Source organism: Archocentrus centrarchus, chromosome 2, assembly GCF_007364275.1.
Source record: "Archocentrus centrarchus isolate MPI-CPG fArcCen1 chromosome 2, fArcCen1, whole genome shotgun sequence".
In the NCBI taxonomy this organism is placed as follows: domain Eukaryota; kingdom Metazoa; phylum Chordata; class Actinopteri; order Cichliformes; family Cichlidae; genus Archocentrus; species Archocentrus centrarchus.
The window spans coordinates 13,368,539-13,390,731 of record NC_044347.1 but is presented as its reverse complement, the minus strand read 5'-3'; the positions used below and the strand labels follow the sequence as shown (position 1 = coordinate 13,390,731).

The window sequence follows — 22,193 nt, the reverse complement described above, 5'->3', positions numbered from 1 at the left end:
TAAATGCTCTGTGAAACGTATGTGTTACCTGGCCTTCACTGACTGTCCCTAACAAATAATATAAGTGTGTGTGTGTGTGTGTGTGTATTAACAGCTGTGCCAGCAGCCCCGGTGAATGTAACGGTGACCCAGCTGAGGGTACACTCGGCCATGGTGACCTGGAACGTCCCTCAGGGAGACACTGTCATTGGATACGCCATCTCACAGCAGGTACAGTACAGCAGCCTTGTATCATCACCGCACAGGCGTGCAAATGTTTACACTGAGCACGCACGGCCACAGAGCTCTGCTGTTTTTTAAAAATTGAATGTCAAATGCGCCCTGATGTGCCCTCTTATTCAGCTGAAGGGCAATTAAATTTGCAGGGATCCGAATTATGAATTGAATGCCCAGAAAACCTGGCTCGCTGCCATGCTCGAGGCTCAAAAACAGCTTTTCAAAGATGAATTATGTATTTCTCGTGCTCATCTCTGTCTCTTGAGGACTTTATTCTTTTTCTTTTGTTCTCCTGCTGTTGTCTGCTGGGGGGGGGGTTGAAATGCTGCATCATTCAGCGTTCTGCTCAAAGACACGCTGAGTCACGAGGGGTTGGCAGGTTTGGAAACTTCTCAGAGGAACTTGCTCATAAACATTTAACTTGTTAAGAGGCTCTTTAATGTCAAGGATGGCTGCTGGTTGACGTAGGCAATAGTAAGAAAAGCAAATCTCCTAATTACATAAGGTGCAGCCAAAAGAAGACTCAGAACTTTCCAAGTATTCAATTAGCAAGAAAACTTGATAATTGAGGTAATCAACCTTTAAATGGGCCCCAGGAGGAATGATCCTGCCATGTATTCGAGGGGGAAAAGTTCAGCTAAAAGCAAGACATCCACAGTTGTGCACTGGGGTGACAGCTCACCTGTGTGAGGTGAAGAAAAGTCATTTGCTCTCTCCATGTTTGGGGTAATTCATCATGAATAATTAAGTAACACAGCTGTTGTGCCATATGCTTAAAGGTGTGTTAATGCATAAATGGGCTTTGGAGATGCTCATATGAAGTGGCAGGTGTTTAATTAATTCAGAACAGAGACTCCTACAGTACAAACAGCTGAAAGCAACAGACACAACTGTAGCACCTTTACTGCTTTGTACATCTCATTACTGCTGGGTCTAGTTACTGTGAACTACTATAGGTGTCATCTTCAGCTGTACTTCACAGAGATTACAGTGTGTAGGGAGAGCAAAGTGAATGATGTAAAGCTCAATATACAAAGTGAAAGTTGCCTGTGTGCCCTTCTGTCAACAAACAAGAAAAAATCTGTGGTTTTCTTTTACCGCGTTGCTCTGTTTATGGACAGGTGTTGTCCTGGATACGTGGAAAAGTCTGTTTAATCAACTTTTTATACTCACAGGCCACTTCATTGGGTACACTATGCTAGTAGTGGATTGGGCCCACTTTTTGCCATCAGAACTGTCTTAATTCTCAAGACAGTTGCTGGAAACTCAGAGATTTTGGTCCATGTTGACATGATAGCATCACTAAGTTGCTGCAGATTTGTCACTAATGGGCCCAAAGTCTGTCAAGAAAATAACCCACACACCATTAGACCACCAGCAGCAGCCTGAACCGTTGATAGTCTGAGTTTGGTGAGCCCGTGTGAATTGCGGTCTCGGTTTCTTGTTCTTAGCTGACAAGAGAGGCACCAGATGCGGTCTTCCATCTGCTCCAAGACAGGGATGCCCTTCTGCATACCTTGGTTGTACCAAGTGGTTATTTGAGTTACTGTTGCCTTCCTATGAGCTTGAAGCAGTCTGACCATTCTCCTCTGACCTCTGACATCAACGAGGCATTTTCTCCCAGAAAACTGCCGCTCACTGGATGTTTTCTCTGTAAACCCGAGAGATGACCTTGTGGGAAAATCGCAGTAAAAATCACAGTAGAGCAGCAGTTTCTGAAATACTCAAACCAGCAACCATGCCATGTTCAAAGTCACTTAAATCATCCTTCTTCCTCATTTTGAAGTTCAGCACATCATCTTGACCATGTTTACATACCTATTTAAATGCATTGAGCTGCCACCATGTGACTGGCTGATTTAGGTTAACAAGCAGTTGAACAGGTGTATCTAATAAAGTGGCTGGTGAGTGAAGTACCCAATCTTGGCTTGAAAATTCAAAAATAAAATTAGTTCTTTTATTTCTTAGTTTAACAACTGGATTTTTTTTCCATGAATTCAGTGATTTACTGGTTAAATTTAATTGAGCTACACTGCTCTCCTTCCACATAGCACCCTTAAAAAGTACAGTAAAGTTTGGGTTGCAGCACTGTGATAGACATTTCACATTCATTCTGCTGTTACATCTTCTGAAACCTCAGCTGCTAGCTCAGCTCGGCTCATTTTAATCAGTCTTTACCACCTACAGTTTTGGCAAAAGGAGAATGAGACATTAGCTGAGCTCTGAGTGGGAGTTGTCTCCATTAGTGGAAATTATTTGGCCGGGACTCGTCTCACAGGAGGAACATCCACAGTTGTGGCGATGCCAAACAACTCTTGTTCTTTCTTTTTTGTTTGGTCCCCCCCCCCAAAGTCACCTCACATCTGAGTCAGAATCCATCAACCTTATGGCATTTTCAAGAAAACACGAGATGGGGATGTAAAACATTTCCTGCCATAACCTCAGAAAGCACTTATGTAAAAACCTTACTCAAATATTAATGGAGATTAATGGCAGCAGGTTGATGGCAGCAGGTGGATGCAGCTGGTATCCATGCTGCAGGTTTTATCTACTGAGCCCATATTTTCCAGTGTTAGTCATCAAAGGTTGCTTTGGATCAGAGTGAGTTTCTTCAACAGGGCAAAAAAAAAAAAAAATGCTGTTATATAAAAGGCTGCTCTGTCAATCAAATCTATTTTCTAGGATTCCTATTTTTCTTATTGCAAGAGTGGTCTTGTGTCAGGCTTAAGACTTGATTAGGATTCAAAAGTGGCTGCTTTGTGGGATTATTTCATTCACAGTATCTTTCGGTGACATGCCGAGCCTTCTGTTTGTGAAGGAGAAGCAGGACGAGTGAATGTGCCCAGACAAAGAGTTGCTTCACTCATCTGAAGTTGTTCCAAATCCCACAGCGCCGGCTGCCGAGATTCACGCGTTACACAACCTCGCTTCCAAACACACAAACACAGGAAGTAACCCAGTTTAAGTTTCTGCGTTTGAGACTCCCAATAATCCCGGTTTATGAGTCTTAAAATATCAAAAACACAAGGTTAATTGATGATTAGCATGAGGGCAGTGCTTGCCAAATAAACCCTGCAGAGAGTGCCTGTATTGAACTCATGTTGGGATGTTTGTACCAGAAGATTGTCAGAGTGTGACAACATCAGAAGAGAGATTTGTTCATCTGCGGCACTTCCCTTCTGAAATGCATTAGGCTGCTGCTGACTTCTTTCCTGACCTAAAAATAGTTGTGCACCCTTCACCTGCAGACTTCACCATCACATTTTACTGAAGTAAAGATGCTTTATGTTCCTTTTCAAAGTGTCTGAAGCTGAATCCTAACAAATCAAACTATAAGAGAGCTAACAAACTGAAAATAAAGCTTATGACCTCCTCAAACCCCTGCACGTACACGAAAATGTTTGCTTCTATTGTCACATATAGACAATCTCCAAAAGCAAAGATTAAGACTGAAACTGTAAATGTTGCAATTTTTACTGGGAATAAAAAGTTCAGGCATCTGAAAAAGAAAGTTTTTAAAGGACTCCATGCAGTACACCTATAAGTAGCAGCCAGCTGCTGCTAATCAAATGCACTTGATTAAGTGATTGTCAGCAAGTGTGAGCGCCTCTATAAATGCAGAAGTTTTCTGATCTGGAGCATTCAGGTGTGTGTTAACACAATGCCACAATCTTCCCAGCAAAGTCACCTCAAGTTCAGATCATGTAATGCTCAGAGAAACTGCAAAAAACCCAAGAGCTGCATCTGAGAATCTACAGGCCTCAGTTAGCATGTTAAATGTTAAAGTTCATGATAGCACAATTAGAAAAAGACTGAACATGTGTGGCTTGTTTGGAAGGGCTGCCAGGAGAATGCCTCTTCTCTCTAAAAAGAACGTGGCAGCACTGCTTAGGTTTGCAAAGCTGCATCTAAACAAACCACAAGACTTCTGTAACAATGTCTTTTAGACAGAGGAGACCAAAGTGGAGATGTTTGGCAATAATGCGCAAAATCAAACAGCATATCAGCACAAACATCTCATCCCAACTGTCAGGACGGTGGTGGAGGGGTGATGATTTGGGTTTATTTTACAGCCACAGGACCTGGGCACCTTATATTCATTGAGTCAACCATGAACTCCTCTGTATAGCAAAGTATTCTAGAGCCAAATGTGAGGCCGTCTGTCCGACAGCTAAAATTTGGCCCAAATTATGTCATGCATCAGAACAATGATCCCAAGCACAGCAGCAAGTCTACAACCAAATGACTGAAAAAGAAAAGAATCAAAGTGCTGCAATAGTCCAGTCAAAGTTCAGATTTCAACCTGACTGAAGTGCTGCTGTGGGACCTTAAGAGAGCTGTGCATAAACAAATACCTGCAAATGGCAATGAACTGAAGCAATTTTGTAAAGAGTGGGCCAGAATTCATCCACAGTGATGTGGGAGAGTGATAAAGTCATACAGAACAAGGTGGTTTTACAAGCTACTGGATCATGGGCTGTACTTAGTTTTTTCACAGGACCTCTTACTTTTCAAAGTACTATTTCTTGCCATCCTTCCTATAATCACAAATGCTCCAACCCTGTCAGCATATAAAAGGAGGCATTTATTATAACAATACTTATGAAATCAATTAACAGCAGGGACTCACAGAAATGTACGAAATATTTCACCTACCAGAAAATATAAAGACTAACCCTTGACAGACAGCTCAAACCTGCAAGCTTTACTTTCTTCTGTTCACAGCCAGTATGAAACACTAATCACTGAATACCTTTTGTTTGTTGAGAAAATCTGTACCGAGGGGCTGTCCCTATAAAGGTGTCCGGCTTTTTTTAAGGAGGTTATTCACTTTAGTTCAAACATTTTTGGTGCAAAATATCAAGATGTAAGGGGTAGCTCAAGACTTTTGCACTGATCTTTAGTCTCTCAGTTTTTATTTACTGTTAATACTTTCCTGAAAAACAGCAGAACAAAATGTTCCTAAGAGGAATGTTACAAAGCCTGGGAAAAAAAAAAAAAAAAGCCGTGTTATGTCAGCAGCACTTTTTAAATTAGGTGGATTTGGAGTTTTTTAATTCCAAAATTGTAGCGCCTCAATCACAGCTGAGTAATGACCCTTTTAACCCCTGTGGATTGAGTGTATACTTTATATGACGGCCTTTTAGTGCTGCAGGACAGTCAGAGCATCCTGGCTGACTCGTTGCCTGCAGGGCTGCCAGAGAAGCAGCCAACACCACTTTGACTCTCCAACCCAGACATGTGGAGAGCCCCGAGCGTCCTGCCAGCTTTCTATTTATTGACTTTTCTTCAGCTTTTAGTGCTTCACAGACACGTTTACTAGCTGGGAAACTCGTGTCTCATTCAAAACTAGATTGCTGTTGATAGATGGCAGCCGTCTATCCATTGGTGTGCTTACCAGCAGTTATTAAAAAGCCTCGTTATGATTCTGAGATGGTGGGTATTTATAATGTTTGGTGTAATTGGTGTGCAATTACTGGAGATGACAGTAATGAAAAGCTTGAATATATAATGAATCATTTTTCTTGGTATCTCAAAAATAAGAATAGAGGCTGATGCTTTTGTCTGAACACCAATTAAAAAAATCTGAGCAGCAATCAGCAGTTAAAATGAAGATACTGTCGCACAGAGTCTCTATTCAGTGTGAGCATTCTGCTCTGCTTCTCCTGACAGTGACATAAAACACTCGTGTTGTCACGGAAGGATTTGCATTACAAAGACATGTAAGTGACTTATTCAGTGACACGTGCTGTGAAAAAGTATTTGCCCTGTTCCTGATATCTTAGTTTGCCCTCAATCTTGTGACACTTACATGTTTCAGATCATGAAAGAATTTTTATTAGACAAAGATAACGGTCCTAAAAATCCTATATTAGTCAGACCATAACTGATTAAAACACGTCATAATGGTCTAGGCTATCGGTCATTGGAGAAACATCAGAAAAACTGTCAGCAGCCAGTGCTACAGTTCATGCTCCTGTGGAGGTGGAGGACACTGGATGCTAACACCGCGAGCCCAGCAGCATGGAGACGAGTGATAGTGGTGGAGCAGCGGTGCTCGCAATACCAGACCAACCCTCTAAGCTTTTTTTTTGTGGAGGTTTTATCAAGATCAGCGCCCTTAAAGGCTAAAATCAGGCCTTGTTGTGTTAGCTTAGCATAGCCAGACAAAAAACACTCAAATGCAAATTACTCTTAGCTCATTTTCTGTTTCCAAGAACCAAAATGTCTCCCGCTTTATCTCATTTGCTGTTGCCATGGCACCATGTTAAGCGGAGCCTGTTTCAGCAGCTCGTTTGTTTTGTTTTCTTGCAATTTTCTTAATTACACTTAACTGCTTATAGGTTTGTTACTTTATACGCTTCCTCATTATTATTACCTCATCATTTCAGCTGCTTTAACAAAAAGAATTTCACAAATAGGGGATCGATCAAGTATTTTACAGAGAATGTAAGAGGAGTTTAGGTCACTGACGGGGGCAGTGTTAATTTCGTTGACGAAATATTCTCGTCATAGGTTTTGTCAACGACCCTTTTTTTCATGACGAAAACGAGACGATAACTAAATTAAAACTACCTAAAAGGATAAAAACGATGATGATTCGTCAAGACAAAACCATTTTCAAAAGTGTAACTTAATTTTCTTGTCATCGTTTTTTTTTCTTTTAGGTGGTTTTAATTTAATTATCGTCTCGTTTTCTTCATGAAAAAAAAGAGTCGTTGGCGAAACCTGTGACGAAAATATTTCGTCAACAAAATTAACACTGGACGGGGGTCCTCGTGGTACCAGGATCTATAGTGCTTTGTATTGTATTGCAAATGATTACATTTGCTGTCGTGTCATAGGGTTGTCTTCTTCTGCAGGCACCTATTATCACCAGACATGTTCAAATAAACACTGTGAATGCACTAAAGCAGCTAAAAAGACGGATATTTACCCCAGGAGGTGGTGGAGACCAAAAATGTAGCTAAAACTGACTAAATTGCGGTCTTGGACTAAATTGGCGCTAATAATAATTATCATGTAGTTCTCTATCTTTTGGTCACACAAATAGAAATGATCATTTTGTTTGTGTTGTGCTCACAGTTTGTAACCCCACCCCACCCCCACCCCTGCCAAAAAAACCCCCAAAAAAACAAAAATCCGAACCTCTTCTCTAAAAGTGACTCTAAATGGCTGTTAAAAACTATTCATCTCCACAGGGTCACATTATGTTTACCTGCTGACACAGACAGTGTCATTTCCTCATTAGTTCTTCAGCTTTTTACAGTAGCAGAGTATCTCTGCCTGAACATGTGTTTTCTGTTCCTTTCGAATGACGATTGCTGGTGTTACCTTGCCTGCAGACCTAATTTCTCCCACTGGGACAGTACGGGTGTGAGGTGAATTTCTATGAGGCGAAGATGCTTGTTACTGCAGGGATTCTGTTTGCATTTAAAGCATTTGCCTTTAAATGTGACATAATGATGAATTCCTCTGGTAAATTAGTTTAGTAAAGTTTACTTTAAGAAAAAAAAGAAAAGAAAAGATTTTAGACCACGCTGTCTGCCTCGAGCAAGGTATGAGGCCATTACTGCTTTTATTGGATCATAATACTTAAGCTGTCAGCCAGATACATTGATCATATCCTGAGATTTAGTTTAAATCTCTTTCTTTGCATTAAGTGTGCACAGATTTGTGTATTCGTGTGTCCGTGTGAAAGCATCCACCAGATGTGGCACGCGTTCCTAATGTGCGCACGTGTCCCGTCTCCAGAGGCAGGACGGCCTGATGCAGCGCTCCATCCGAGAGGTGAACACGTCCAGCCACCGGTGTGTGCTGTGGGACCTGGATGAGGACACACACTACAGCGTCCAGGTGAGAAACACACAGATGCACACACACACACACACAGACTTAAACATCCCCTAGGTACATTGAGTTTTGGATGATTTTTGTTCAAGTTTATAGCTAATGTTAGACTGATGCATTGGATTGGTTGGATGGTATCTTTTTCTAAAAGGCAGGAATGTAATCTTGTAACTCACCAACTTCATTGATTGATAAATCATAAATATTGGCATTACAAAAGGTCTTGTACAAATGTAAGTTTAAAAAAAACACATTTTACTTAATGTTAACAAATAGCATTAGCAGCTGTGTTAACATAAATAAGGCTTTGATGGAGAACACTTATTTTAGTCACTTGTTTTAACATTTATAGGCATATAGACGCAAATAAGCAGAAGGCAGAGTCTGAAAAACACTGGAAAACCAGGAATGGTGGCTGGGAAGTTTGAGTAATGCAACACGACAATCTGGCAAGGAGGAATATATTGAGATTTCTCACGTGACATCAAGCATGCTTTGCCCAAGAATTGTCTGCCATAGTGGATGCGATTCAACCACCAGTTGCTCAGGAAATTCCCCAACTGTTTGGCAGTGGTTGCTGAAGGTTTCTGGCTCTCGCTGGATGAAACTGGTTGCAAAGAGGGTGCTACACCAAAAACCTCTTAGTCATTGTTATGGTTGCTAGCAGATTGCAACGGTTGCCTACCGTTTTTTCCATGTTTTTCTGCAAATACTCGCTGACTACTAGGCCAGCAGTTGTAAAACTTGAGAAAGTGCACCACGAACTGGGAATGGCATCTCAGCCAACAAGTTCAGTCTGTTCCTTCCATTCAAACTACAACCGCTGCAACCTTTTAGTGACCAAAGCAATCACAAGGAGGTTTTTGCCAACAGGTTGGGGAATACATGTTTTTCTCTAGCAACAGGTGGTTGCCAGGGGGTCACTGACCGGTCTGTCAGCCTATATTTCAGGAACAGCAAACGGCGCCCCTATGCCTGGGATGGGACTTTACCAATCATTGTCCCTGCAAATGTTAGCGACCACTCAAACCTGTCCATGAATATGTATCTTTCCCTCACAACTGGTGGTTGGCAGATGGCTGTAGACCCAGTCTGTAGGGCTGGGGCCTTGGCAGGAAGTACACCTAACTGAAGTGTAAGACAGAGATTTCAGAATAAAACAGGAAGTCGCTAATGCAACACATGGATGGAAACCTTTCCTCCTAATTTAGCGAACTTGTAAAAAGGAAGAAGTTGACAGCTGTCGTGAAAGCTATAAACCAAACCATGTGGGTCATCTAATAAAGTTGTTCTGTGTACTGCAAATGTTGCCAGAGCTTTAATGTGTTCAGACTTAATGCTCTTCTCCATGCACCTTGGAAAAATGAAGTTGTGCCTGAAACCTCTAGTCAATTTCAGATATAAGTCATCAGAAGAATAGCGTGTGCGTGCGCACATCGGGAAAATCTTTTAGAATTAGAAATTCTTTATTGTCATTCTGTTCGATGGCTCTCCCTTTTTTCACACCAGCGTATGAATGAGAACAAGTATATAAATTGCACAAGCAATAAATAAGAACAAGAAACAAAAACAAACAAGAAAATGGCAACAAATATAAATATAAATAGCAACAAAAATAAGATAATAAAGGCCTAAATGTTCATAAAATGTGGATGCATGTAAGGTGCAGAGTGTGAAGTGCAAAGTCCAGTGAGATGCAAAGTGTCAAGTCCATGCTTTGGCTTGCATCAGAGCTTTTACGGCTCTGTGGAAGAAGCTGTGTTTAAGTCTTTCTGTCCGTGCCCTCATGACCTGCCAGAGGGGAGGGTGCCACAGAGACATTGTCCAGGGTGTGAGTGCCAGACTAAAGAATTTGCAGTATGTTGCAAAAAGCCACCTATAGAGTTGTACTACATGTCAGGAAATGTTCATCATGTTTGTAGAAATATAATTTCTTTAAACTAGTAAGTAAACTTTAGTAAACTTTGTAAGCGCTACTGAGGTGGAGATTTATGCCTCGGGGTATGGGAAAAAGAGACCTATTGTTCTTTTCTTCTTTATTTTTATTCTGTGAGTCAGCTAGAGTAGATTTGCATGAGTCACAGTTTAAAAAAAACATCCTCAGTTCTCTTATACTGGTGGATATGCAGCCCCTCAGTTTATCCGCTGTCTGAAACAGATAGTTTTACCTACTGCTTTTAAAGACCCGCACACCAAAAGCTATTTTTCACTAATTTACCATCTTCTAGAAGCCAGCTGAGGGGCAGCAGCCAGTGCTCGTGGGCCGTGCTGCCTGTATTTCATAGGCATGTAGTTTACTGTATAAAGACATCCTCAGAGCTAACTTCAGCTTGTTGAGAAAGTTAAAAATAAATGTTGAGAGCGATCTGAAGTCTTTTTTAACTAACAAAAAAACCCCCATTTACATCATTATGTGAAACTTTGACCAAATTTATTATGATATTGTAAAACTATATATCTTTCAGAAAATAAGCAAAACCTTTAAAGATCCATACAAATATAAACACTGACTAGTAAAAATGGTCCTCAACTCTTCTAACAAGGGATATTTCTTTATGCAAAATAGTAAATTTGCATGAATTTCCAAAAGGCAAAGTGTAGTAAAATAAAAATGTATTCAAATGTATTTCAAACTTGTTCTTTCCACTAGTCTGTATGAAGATGTTATTGAAGCATAAAAGCCCCAAAGCTCAAAACTAACAGGTGCTTCAGATTATACAGTTGTAGTAAGAACTTTACATACACTCATTGTGAGCATGGATATCACGGTAATTTGGGGATTTACTTTGAAATGCTACAGCATGCATCTTTAATTACTTTAAAAATATATACACACACCCACACTAATATTTGGTTAAATGTGCTTTAGCAAGTAACACCTTGACTAGATGTTTTTGGTAGCCATCAGCAAGCCTCTGGCTGCATATTTGGCCGCTCTTCTTGGCAGAATTGGTCGAGTTTATTTAAATTGGCTGGTTTCCTGACACGGACCCGGTTTTTAAGCATAATCCACAATTTTTCGATAGGGTTGAGATTGGGGCTTTGGGAAGAACATTCCACAAGTTTAGTGTTAGCCGGATTTATCCACGTGTGTTTGGGATCTTTGTCCTGTTGAAGTTGAAGAATTTGGAGGTGGTCCTCCTCCTTCATTATTCCATCCATTTTGTGTAATGTACCAGTACCACTGGCAGCAAAACAGCCCCAGATCATGATGCTACCACCACCATGCTTAGCAGTTGGTACAGTGTTCTTAGGTTTGAAAAGCTCACCTTTATTCCTCCAAACTTACCCTTTGTCATTGTGCCCTAACAGTTCAATCTTTGAATCGTCTGACCATTAAACTTTTCTCCTGAAGGCATTTGGCTAATTCATGTGGGCAGCTGCAAAATTTAGTCGAGCTTGAAGGTGTCAATCTTAGAGCAGGGGCTTCTTACTTGGTCAGCACCCTCTCAGTCTACGGTGATGTAAAACTCACGTCACTGTGGACAGTGATGCTGGTGTTCCAGCAGTTTCCAGTTCGTGGCAGGCTTGAGCCTTTGTGGTTCCTGGGTTGTTCCTGAACATCCTAACCTTCTTCTCACCTGAGGGTGACAGTTTGGCTCTTCTTCCAGACTTTGGCAAAGTGGTGACACATCTGACTAACTTGCACTTCTGTACAGTTGTTTGAATTGATGATCTTGGAATCTGCAGTTGTTTAGAAATGGCTCCAAGAGATGTTCCCAACTTGTGTAAATCTACAGTTCTCCTTAGATCTTCATGGAGTTCCTTGGAATTTCCCATTGTTTTGAGCACTGGACAGTCCAATGAGTGCTGTCAAACAAATCCTTTTTATGCTGGCAAAGAGAAACTACCAACTGCAGTCAAAGATGATCCCTTATGAGCAGTTAACAGGCCATACAGGTCAAGTTAATACATTGTAGAACCTTCAGTGGTACTTATTAAAAATTGAAGTGAGTGTATGTTTATATTTGAGCCTGTATGTATACTTTTGATCCTGTGTGGATTAGAAAAAACCCAATTCTTGTTTTTTTAGTCATTAAAGATGCTGTGCGTCATTCCATCCTGGAAAAAAAGAAAAAAAAAACAGTTAAAAGAAATCATTAAAAGCCCCAAATTACCATCACATTCATGCCCATGAGTGGCTGGAAACTTCTGACCACAACTGTACATCTATATGTACTCAGTATAATGAAGTTGAAAGAGGATTTATGACTATTAGTTTTGGTTATTTTCCAATAAATACACATTTTAAGCATTTATTAAATGCTGATTCTGTGCTTTGTGTAGAAAGGCTACATAAATGGAAAATTAATTGATATTTTTCACAACCTGGCAACCATACAAAATGCTTATCCATGGCTCAAAAATTATTTATTAACCTCTAATAAAATAATTAATTTCCATTTTAATTACGTTTCATTTATTTCAATTTACTGCATCTAATTTAATGGATGATTAGCAAATAGATGGATCATCTGTATCACAACTGAGCAAACTCCATCTGCCAAGGAGGACTGCAAGAGGACTGCAAGATCAAACTTTATTAGACGATGACAAAGCATTAAAAAAAAAATGAAGTGTCAGTATTTGATTAACCTAAACAGTGACACGTCTCTCTTCTAAAAGTTACTAAAACTACAGCTCTTCTCTGAAGGGGGGGTATCTAATGTGACTCCATTATCATGCTGTATTAAACATTTTATACTCCATTATAGCTTAATAGACTGATACAGGCTGTCCTTCAGCTGCGGGACTCGCTTCAATGTGCTCGTCAGCAGACAGATGTCCTGCAGGAGTGTCACTGAGCAATGCACAGAAGCCTGGGGGTGGGGGGTGGGGGGTTGAATTTCACCTCTGACTTCCCTTTGGAGGGCGAGGAAGTTAAAAGAAAAGTAAGAATTTTGCAGTGGAGTTGGGTTTTATTATCCAGAATGAGTGGACAGATTAGAGCTTATAGAGGACACTTTGTAGGCATCAGCTTTAGAGGAGAATCAACACTGAAGTTTAATTCAAGGACTTATTCCATAAACTCCACAGAAAACTTGCTGCATATATCCTCTGGCTGCGGTGTGTAGGCGGAGTGAGCATCTGTAGCACAATCAGATCTCTTGCGGATGTAATTTTGTCTCTCTGACTGATTTATTTCCCTGTGTGTGTGTTAAACTGAGTATTTCCTGATATAAAACTCCACTGCAGCTGTAATGCTCTCTTTGAAACACCATTAACATGTGTTTATTAATTTAATTTTTAACGATTTCCTGGTGGCTGAAAATGCTCCCAAATGAGTCCGTAACTCAAATTTATATTCTCTCCGTTGTCTTTCAAGCTTTTACTCTGTGTCCTCCGATGATCATTCGGGATCACAGCCAAAACCCGAAGCACCACTTGCTCACTAAATATACCCTCGGCAGCCAGTTTCTTACCACCGTTACATAATGTCATCTTACGTTAATGCCAGTGTGGGAATGCACCCAGGGTTTGTGTTCAGCTGTGAAGAACTTGGCTCCACTTTCGCTTCAATTTTTCCTTGAAAATATCTTCACATTACCTCTAAAGAATTTTTTTTTTTTTTTTTTTGGATTTAGGTGCAGTCCGTCGGGCTGCACGGTGACAGCCCACCCAGTCATGTTGTCCCCTTCAGGACTCTGGAGAGGACAGACCATTACCCAGCCGGAGTCCTGGACCACCGTAAATACACATAAACACAGTCCAGTGTTGTGCATTTCCAAAAATAAAACACATATTTGCATTCTAGCTCTCTAAAATAAAAGAATCGTTTAGTAAGCTCTGGGGACACAGAGCTTTCTTGTTGTTACAGCAACACAAACGCAAACTAGATGACCTGAGACATTTTATTGTTGCATGAAATACACAGAAATATGGTGTTTTAAGTACAGTTGTGTAGGCATGTCTGTAATGTCATCTACATGCAACAATAATAAAATTGTATAAATATAAATATTACAGTTATATATAATAGCTATGATATTAGTACAACCATATAGCACTGTGGAAAAGTCTTGAGCCAGCCCTCATTTCTTTATGTTTTGCTTCCAAGCAGCCAGACGTCCCTGTGATGTTTTAAAGTGGTCTTGAGCAACAGTTCTCCAGACTTTCTGAAGGTGTTTTGGAGTTTTTCTTTGAACACTGGCTGCTTTTTCTCTCATTTTCAGTCCAGTCCTTGTATCTGACCATTTGCAGAGGAATGTTTTTGTTTGTTAAGCCACTTAACACTGATCTATGACTCATTCAAGCATAAAAAAAAGGCACCAAACTCAAGTGATGAACCAATGTTGTGTCTACTACACATAATAGACAATTTAGCAAAGAACCAATTTTAAATTGTATATTTAGGCACAAAAACACACCATTTGTTACCATTTTTTGAGTCAAATTTATGAAAAATGTCAAAGATAACACAGTTTGACAGATGTAAAATAATATTTTTGCACCAATAAGGTGATTCCCAAAGAGCTGCTAGCGGGAAACTTAGCATATCTCACCAGTGTGCAGTGTGTCCTTATAAATTTGAGGAAGCTGGACAACTGGAGGACAAAAGAAGTGTCAGGCCTAAAAAAAACTATCTACAGCAGATGGACAGAATCTGAAAGTCATGTCTTTTAGAAAGAGGAAAAAAAATCCAGCAAAGACCTGACACGGGACCTGAGAGCTGCATCTGGACCTTCAGCTGATCCATCTACTGTTCACTGAAGCCTCATCAGAAATGGTCTCAGTGGAAGGTGGCTGTCAAGAAGCCATTCTTAACCCTTTAACAGCAGGCGATCACTGACGATACACCTGTTAGCTGCCCTTACTTGTCCTGAACAGCTGGTTAATGCTGAGCATATCGCTGCTGAGACGTCTGATCAAACGCACTTTGAATTACTGTAATTATGTGACAGTTTGTCCTATCTGAAAAATCTCTGAAAGCTGAGAAATTGCGCTTCACACTCAGCATGGGGTTATTAAAGCGGGCCTGTGGTAAATAAAGGGTTAAGGAAGGGAAACATGGCTGAGGTATGCCGAACAGAAAAACTGGACTAAAAATCAGTGGCAACAGGTCTGATGGAGTGATGAATCCACATTTAACAATTTTTGGTTCAAATTATCGTCATTCTGTATGGAGGAGGTCAGGAGAGAGGTACAACACTGAGTGTCTGCAGCCATCTGTAAAACAGGGTGGAGGCTCTGTCATGGTGTGGAGCTGCAGTTCAGCCAATGGTGTTGGAGATCTTGTTGAAACTGATGGAATTATGAACAAAGAAAAGTACCATCAGATTTTGATCCACCATGAAATACCATCTGGAAAACATCTGATTGGCAGCAGCTTCTTATTTCAGCATGACAATGATCGCAAACACACAGTGGAACACTATCAGTCATGGAAGCAGTGTGGGATCATCCTGACAGAGAACAGAACAAAAGGCAGAAACATCCAAAGAAGAGCTTTGAATGTCCTTCAAGAAGCCTGGAGAACTATTCCTGAAGACTGCTTAAAGAAATGAGAAGAAAGCTGCCTCAGAGAGTTCAGACTGTGCTGAAGAATAAAGGTGGTCACACCAAATATTGACTTGTGAATATGAAGAAATGAGGGGTGGCTCAAGACTTTTGCACAGTACTGTAGTGTAGGGATGGCATAATACCAATAAAAATTATATCTGTAAAGTAACCATAGCAACAGCAAACATTTGAAAAAACAAAATCTCATTAAGTACTGTGTCTGGTACAGTGCATGTTACTCCTCTGTGCCACAGAGCTCCACTGTGGTGTCCATTAAAAACACATCAGTGAGTCACACTGCTGCACTAGCTGACATGTTCCTTTATTACCATAAAAACAGCAAATGGGGATCAATCCGCTGGTGAAAATAGTCCACGTTAAATGCACTTGCGGATGCAAGGAAAAGTATAGAATAGATCTGACCTCATGTTATGCCACAGATATGAATAAAGTTTGACCGGGCCTGTCTTTGTCCTCAGATGAGCCAGCGATGGAGGGTCTGGGCATGACTCCACACCTGCAGACTGGAGAGCTGCTGATCATCACCACTGTGCTGCTGCTGTGGGCAGGTCAGCTTGCACATGTGTGTGTGTGTGTGTGTGTGTGTGTGTGTGTGTGTGTGTGTGCGCGTATGTTTATAATACCTTGTGGGGACAATTTTCCTTACATATACTACGTTGTGGGGACCAATTGCTCCTTGTGGGGACTGGAACCTTGTCCCCACAAGGGGAAACCCTGTTTTTGGGTCAGGGGTCAGAGTTAGGGCTAAGGTATGAATTGAGTTTAGGTTAGGGTTAGGGTTAGGTATGTGATGGTTAGGGTTAGGAAAAGGGTAAAGGTAAGGTTTAGGCTGTAGAAATGAATGGAAGTCAATGGAAATTCCCCACAAAGATAGCAAAACACACTTGTGTGTGTGTGTGTGTGTGTGTGTGTGTGTGTGTGTGTGTGTGTGTGTGTGTGTGTGTGTGTATCTCGGGGGCCGGCATCCAGTGGGCTTATGAAACCTCGAGCCTAGCTTTTTTGCTCTCAGCATCTTGGTGTTCCAGATAAGTCTCATTTATAATAACAGTGATCGTAATTAGTAAAATTAACTTCATGTTTTAGTGACTATAACCTGAATCTAGTGTTTTAGACTGTTAACTCATCAGGAAAGAGAGGGACGTTTTTGATTTTCTTTTTCTGCTTTCCGCACCGCCAGCTGTCATCGCCCTCTTCTGCCGGCAGTACGACATCATCAAAGACAACGACTCCAGCAGCACCAAGGAGAAAGCCAAGAGGCCGCTGGTCCAAGCCACATCCTCCTACTACAACGCTTCAGCTGGCAGCTCGCCCATCTACCACAACGGAGCCGTCCGCAGCAGCAGGGTGACTCATTTACTAAACGTCCTCCTCTTCCTCCTCTCTTCATCTTGCTGCAGCACTCCTCTACAGTGCATGCTCGCTCCTGGCTGCCAGGAGTATTTTGTTTCCTCTGTGGAGTCTTTGTAGTTGCATCAGAGATCTCCTAGCAACTAGAGCTGCTGCCATCACGGCTAAATATAAAACAGAGAGTAGAGCAAATGCTCGTTCTGTTGTTGCCGAGCATCTCCTCGTTTAAAGCGAGCAGGCGGACGATTCGGTTTTTAAATCCAGGCAGCTTCATTTAGACACACCAGCTACAGGTGTCCCGGATGCCGCGCCCCCTACTGGCCACACAGCATTTTATCACCCAGTGTCGCATCTTCCTCATCTGCAAGTTTGATTGCCGGTGCAGGAAATAACACCGGATAGAACATTTCTTCACTTGCAGTGTCGAGTAGAGAGAGCGAGACTGCATGTTCACTGCCTCATTACAAACTCTCAGAGCAGCATGGGCGTCTATGCGGAAAAAGGAGCAGCAGCAGAGGAGCCTTTGGTCACTGAGAAGGAGGGAATCGAGGGCACACATTATGAGTTTACAGAATAAGTAACCACCCAGCAGCCTGGATCCAGGCTTGTGAAGAATTATTAGCCCCCTTTCTGGTTTCACTGTTTTTTGCATGTTTGTCACACTTACGTGTTTCAGATCATCAAACAAATTTTAATACTAGACAAAGATCACCTGAGTAAATACAAAGGGCAGTTTTTAAATGATGGTTTAAATTATTTAAAAAAGCTAAAAAAAAACAAAAATTGTTTTAAAAACTACCTGGCTCTGTGTGAAAAAGTAACACCCCCCCCCCCCTTCCCCCCCCTTGCTAAATCATGAATGAACTGTAATTAACCACATTCGACCTGATTACTGTCAGACCTGCTGGATCAAGAAATCACTTCCATAGAACCTGTCTGACAAAGTGAACAGGCTAAAAGATCTCAAAGTCACTGACATCTATCAGTCTGGAAAGGGTTAAAAAGCCATAAGACTCCAATGAACCACAGTGAGCGCCGTTATCCACACATGGAGAAAACTTGGAACAGCGGTGAACCTTCCCAGGAGAGGCCGGCCTCCCAAAATTACTCCAAGAGCTCATCAGCGACTCATCCAGGAGGTCACAGAAGAAACCAGAGCAACATCTAAAGAACTGCAGGCCTCACTTTCCTCAGTTAAGGTCAGAGTTCATGGTTCAACAGTAAGATAGAGACTGGACAAAAATAGCATCCGTGGGAGAGTTCAAGGAGAAAACCACTGCTGACCAAAAAGAACACAACCCGTCTCATATTTGCCAAAAAACATCTTGATGATCCCCAAGAAAATATTCTGGACTGACGAGACGAAAGCTGAACTTTTCGGAAGGTTTGAGTCCCGTTACATCTGCATAACACAGCATTTTATAAAAAGATCATCAGACCAACAGTCAAACGTGGTGGTGGTAGTGTGATGGTCTGGGGCTGCTTTGCTGCTTCAGGACGACTTGCTGTAATTGATGGAACCATGAATTCTGCTCTCTACCAGAAAATCCTGAAGGACAATGTCCAACCATCAGTTTGTGCCCTGAAGCTCAAGAGCACGTGGGTTATGCAGCAGGACAATGATCCAAAGCACACCACCACCACCCTGAATGGCTCAAATAAAGCAAAATGACGGCTTTTGAGCGGCCTCGTCAAAGTCTGGACTTTAATCAGATCGAGATGATTTGACCTTAATGCTGGAAAACCCTCCAGTGTGACTGAATTCAAACAAAATTCCTCCACAGGAATGTGAAAGACTCATCGCCATTTATCACAAATACTTGATTGCAGCTGTTGCTCCCTCAAACAGGGCGAGGTAGGTTCGGGTAACTTAATAAATTACATCATAATTTAAAAACTGCATTTTGTATTTACTCGGGTTATCTTTGTCTAATAACATTTGTTTATTTATTTGAAACATGACAAATATGGTCGCAGCACTGTACATCGGGAGCAGTAAAATATTCTCAGGGAGGTTTCTCTATAACACTCTCATCTCCCTCTGCCGTCCGTCATGTTTCTGCATATGAAATTTTGTGGAAGAAAATGTAAATCAAATTCATAGATACTCAAGAGAGCTTATTGATGAATATGCTGTCTCCATCTTTCGGGTTATTGATCACTCAAAAGCACTTTGAGTGATCAATAAGACGAGACAAACACTAGCAGCCCATTTCATTTACCGTTCACCGGTAAATGAAATGGGCTGCAGCTGCTAATTGAAGTAACAGGGGCAAATGTTTCCCCAGGAGTTCTACTTTTTGGGAATTCTAGGAAGTTTAGTTGGAAAAAGATTTGCCTCATAAGTGAATGGTGGCAAATTAAAGGAAAAACTTGTGCAGTAATGGGTTTTTCTGTGTTATCCCTTAAATGGTGTTCTGGCAGTATGTATTGGTCAAAGCTTTTACTGACACTTTTATGGTGTTCTTTAAATTTTTTAGCTCCACCTGCATTTCCTAAGGAGGCTTTCCCCTTTGCCAGTGTGAATAATAATCATTTTCCTGGTTAAATAAAGGTCACACTGACTCGCTGCTCCAACTTGTGGTAAAACTGGCATTACATGAACGTACATCCAGGCTTTAGTTCAACTTCAGTTGATAATTTATTGCAACGGTGTGCAATGTTGCTTATGAAACGAATGGTTTGAAGGTCTACTGCTCGTAGTCATCTGCCAGCTTCAACACAAGACCGCAACAGAACAGCAATGAGGCGGAGTCAACTTGGCAATTACATGATAATATAGCAATTAACTGCGATAAGTTGGCAATAAATGCAGATCTGTTGCAAAAACTGTGTCACATACACAGAAATTCGAAAGTGACGTAGTTGCTGCAGGAAGGCGATTTAACTAAAAAACTACACAAGTGCTCAGTTTTTAAATAGGACTATAACCAGAATACAACCAGCTGAGTCGAGTCCTCTACTGCAAAGAGACGCGTCGCAGACAAGTTGCGCTCATCGGCACAGACTGACTCACACTGATTGCACCTTGCTGGCAATCTGTCTGTTTATAAATTAGACTGCAGTTATTTGCAGACCTTTGGCAATCTGTCTGAGAGCGACTGCAGTCGGTTCAAGACAGACAGCGATTGTTGTTGCCTGAGGCAACCTGCGCAACTGCCTTGCAATCGAAAGTGGTTGCCCTGAGGTTGAGGGTGTTGCAACTACTGGCAATGCTGAATTCAATGCAATCACCAGTTTTTCCTAGTCACAAGGAGATTGCCGTCCTGTTTTACTTTAGTGTGACTGAGACAGTAGGCCCTGAAGCTTCACGGTTAGGTTTAGGAACCCAGTGCCGAGGGGTTCTTGGTAAGCTTCCATATGTGATGAGATGGGAGGGAGGGACACCCTGTGTGTATCTAAATTGTGAGTGTGGAGTTTGAAAGACTTCAAAAGTTAACAGCTTTTTTTCCTCTGATGCTTCTTTTTTTTTTTTTTTTTCTTTTACCTTTAATTCGTCACCTGTCCGTACGTATAAGAGAGCGTTTGTCGACAAAGACCCGGAACATTGTGGCAGTGCATCAGCCTGCCGGGAGTTGATTCACACTTCCCGCTCTGACTGCCCTTTCTGGCAGAGAGAACCTGCGACTTCACTGCTCACAGTGTACGGGTCAATCGACCGCCCACCGTGCGGAGCTCACACTGTTTATTCATACAGGATGGAGGCCAGTGGTGTCAAAATGAGAGAAAAGCAGCATTACTTTGAGCATTTAGAGAGCTTGGAGCTGCGCCGGCTGCCTGGATTTAATGGTTAATTTCATGATGAAAATGCCACTCTTATCTTAATGGAATTTTTCTAAATGTATTCTATACTTAAGAGTAAAAAAAACCTCAGGGTCTTTTCTTATTGACATTTTGCAGCATTCAAGTGTCCTTACAGTTTATGAGGCACTTCTCGTGGTTTTAATCCTTTAAAAAAATAATTGAATTAGGCCTGCATCTGCTGTCTTTCTCTTCCCTCTGAACTCTGAGATCTCTGCAGGGATTTAAGTACTAAGCCCAATGATGAATTGAAAATTAAAGCATCCTACTTTAAATAGGTTAGTCTTTAAATAAAAATGCTCCTTAAGCGAGCCCTCTGGGAGCAGTTAGTCCTCTGCTCGCTCACACTCATTGATTAGCTAATAAATCTCTGACACGCGTCACCTGCTGTGATACACGGCGGCACGTGTGGTCCGTGTTTCATGTTCATGTGTGCTTCCTTCTCTTTCAGCTGCACAGGGCCTCCTCCTCCATCAGCATCATCAGAGTCTGAGCTCATGTGCCGGATTGGAGACTTGAGGACGGCGAGGGGAATTTACAGACATGCAAACTCTGAGTCTAATTTATTGTAAAATATGGGCCGAGTAAGAACCACTAAATTCAAATCGGATCAAAAGGAGAGCAAGGAGTCGCGCTGTGGAGACTGCGGACGGCTGCTGCTCTCTGGTGGCCGGAGACTGGGGTGTTCAGACACGGTGGAAAGAGCAGGACTCGTCCAAAGTGCGGCCAAACTGATCTCCCGTTTTCTTCTCCCTGATGTCAAAGACTAAGTGTGAATGTTTGCCAGCATGTCGGCCCGACTGTGCGCCAAGTCCCGTTCATTCTCAGAAGACGTGCTCTTTAGTCGCTTTTACCCGCTGTAGAATCACACGTTTGAAATCCTTCTCTGTGATTATTCCACTGGATTTATTCACGTTACTTTCATGTTCGGTGATTAAGTATGTGCAGCACTAATGATTTAAATCTGTACATATGCTGAAGGTGTTGCTGCAGGACTTTAAGTGTCATTCAGACAAATATTTGAATGTATGAGATGCTGGTGGTGAATTTACACTGTAAAAAGTTCCTAATTGGTTTAATTAAATCATCTCTTAATTTTATGTTTGAATTGTGTGGTCACTTTTTGAGGGCAGTTCAAGGATTGTTTTTTTTTTCTCTCTCTCTCTCTACGCCCCCAAGGGTGGTTGAGAATGACAGAGCTAAGATCCTGCAGGCCTTCCAGATACAGACAGACAAACTGGTAATGGCTAACCAACCAGACATAGTAGTCAACAAGAAGGAACACGAGAAGCCTGATAAATGCATACATATACATATACATATATATATATATATATATATATATATATATATATATATATATATATATATATATATATATATATATATATATATATATATATATACACTTCGAAGTCTAGTAGCTTTAAATTCATTTTCGATGGTAGAAACATTCC

General features: G+C 41.3%; 1 protein-coding gene across 1 annotated transcript in view; it reads left to right on the top strand.

Moving 5' to 3' along the window:
* The window catches only part of LOC115795484 (fibronectin type III domain-containing protein 5-like), a 43,061-nt gene extending 21,225 nt beyond the window's left edge, over positions 1–21,836 (top strand). The window contains exons 2-7 of the mRNA XM_030751431.1: positions 95–210; positions 7,972–8,073; positions 13,653–13,755; positions 16,047–16,136; positions 16,766–16,932; positions 21,188–21,836. Coding sequence (XP_030607291.1) covers positions 95–210; positions 7,972–8,073; positions 13,653–13,755; positions 16,047–16,136; positions 16,766–16,932; positions 21,188–21,229 — 620 coding nt within the window. The 3' untranslated portion in view covers positions 21,230–21,836. The remainder of the gene's footprint in view (positions 1–94; positions 211–7,971; positions 8,074–13,652; positions 13,756–16,046; positions 16,137–16,765; positions 16,933–21,187) is intronic.
* The last annotated feature ends 357 nt before the right edge of the window (positions 21,837–22,193 follow it).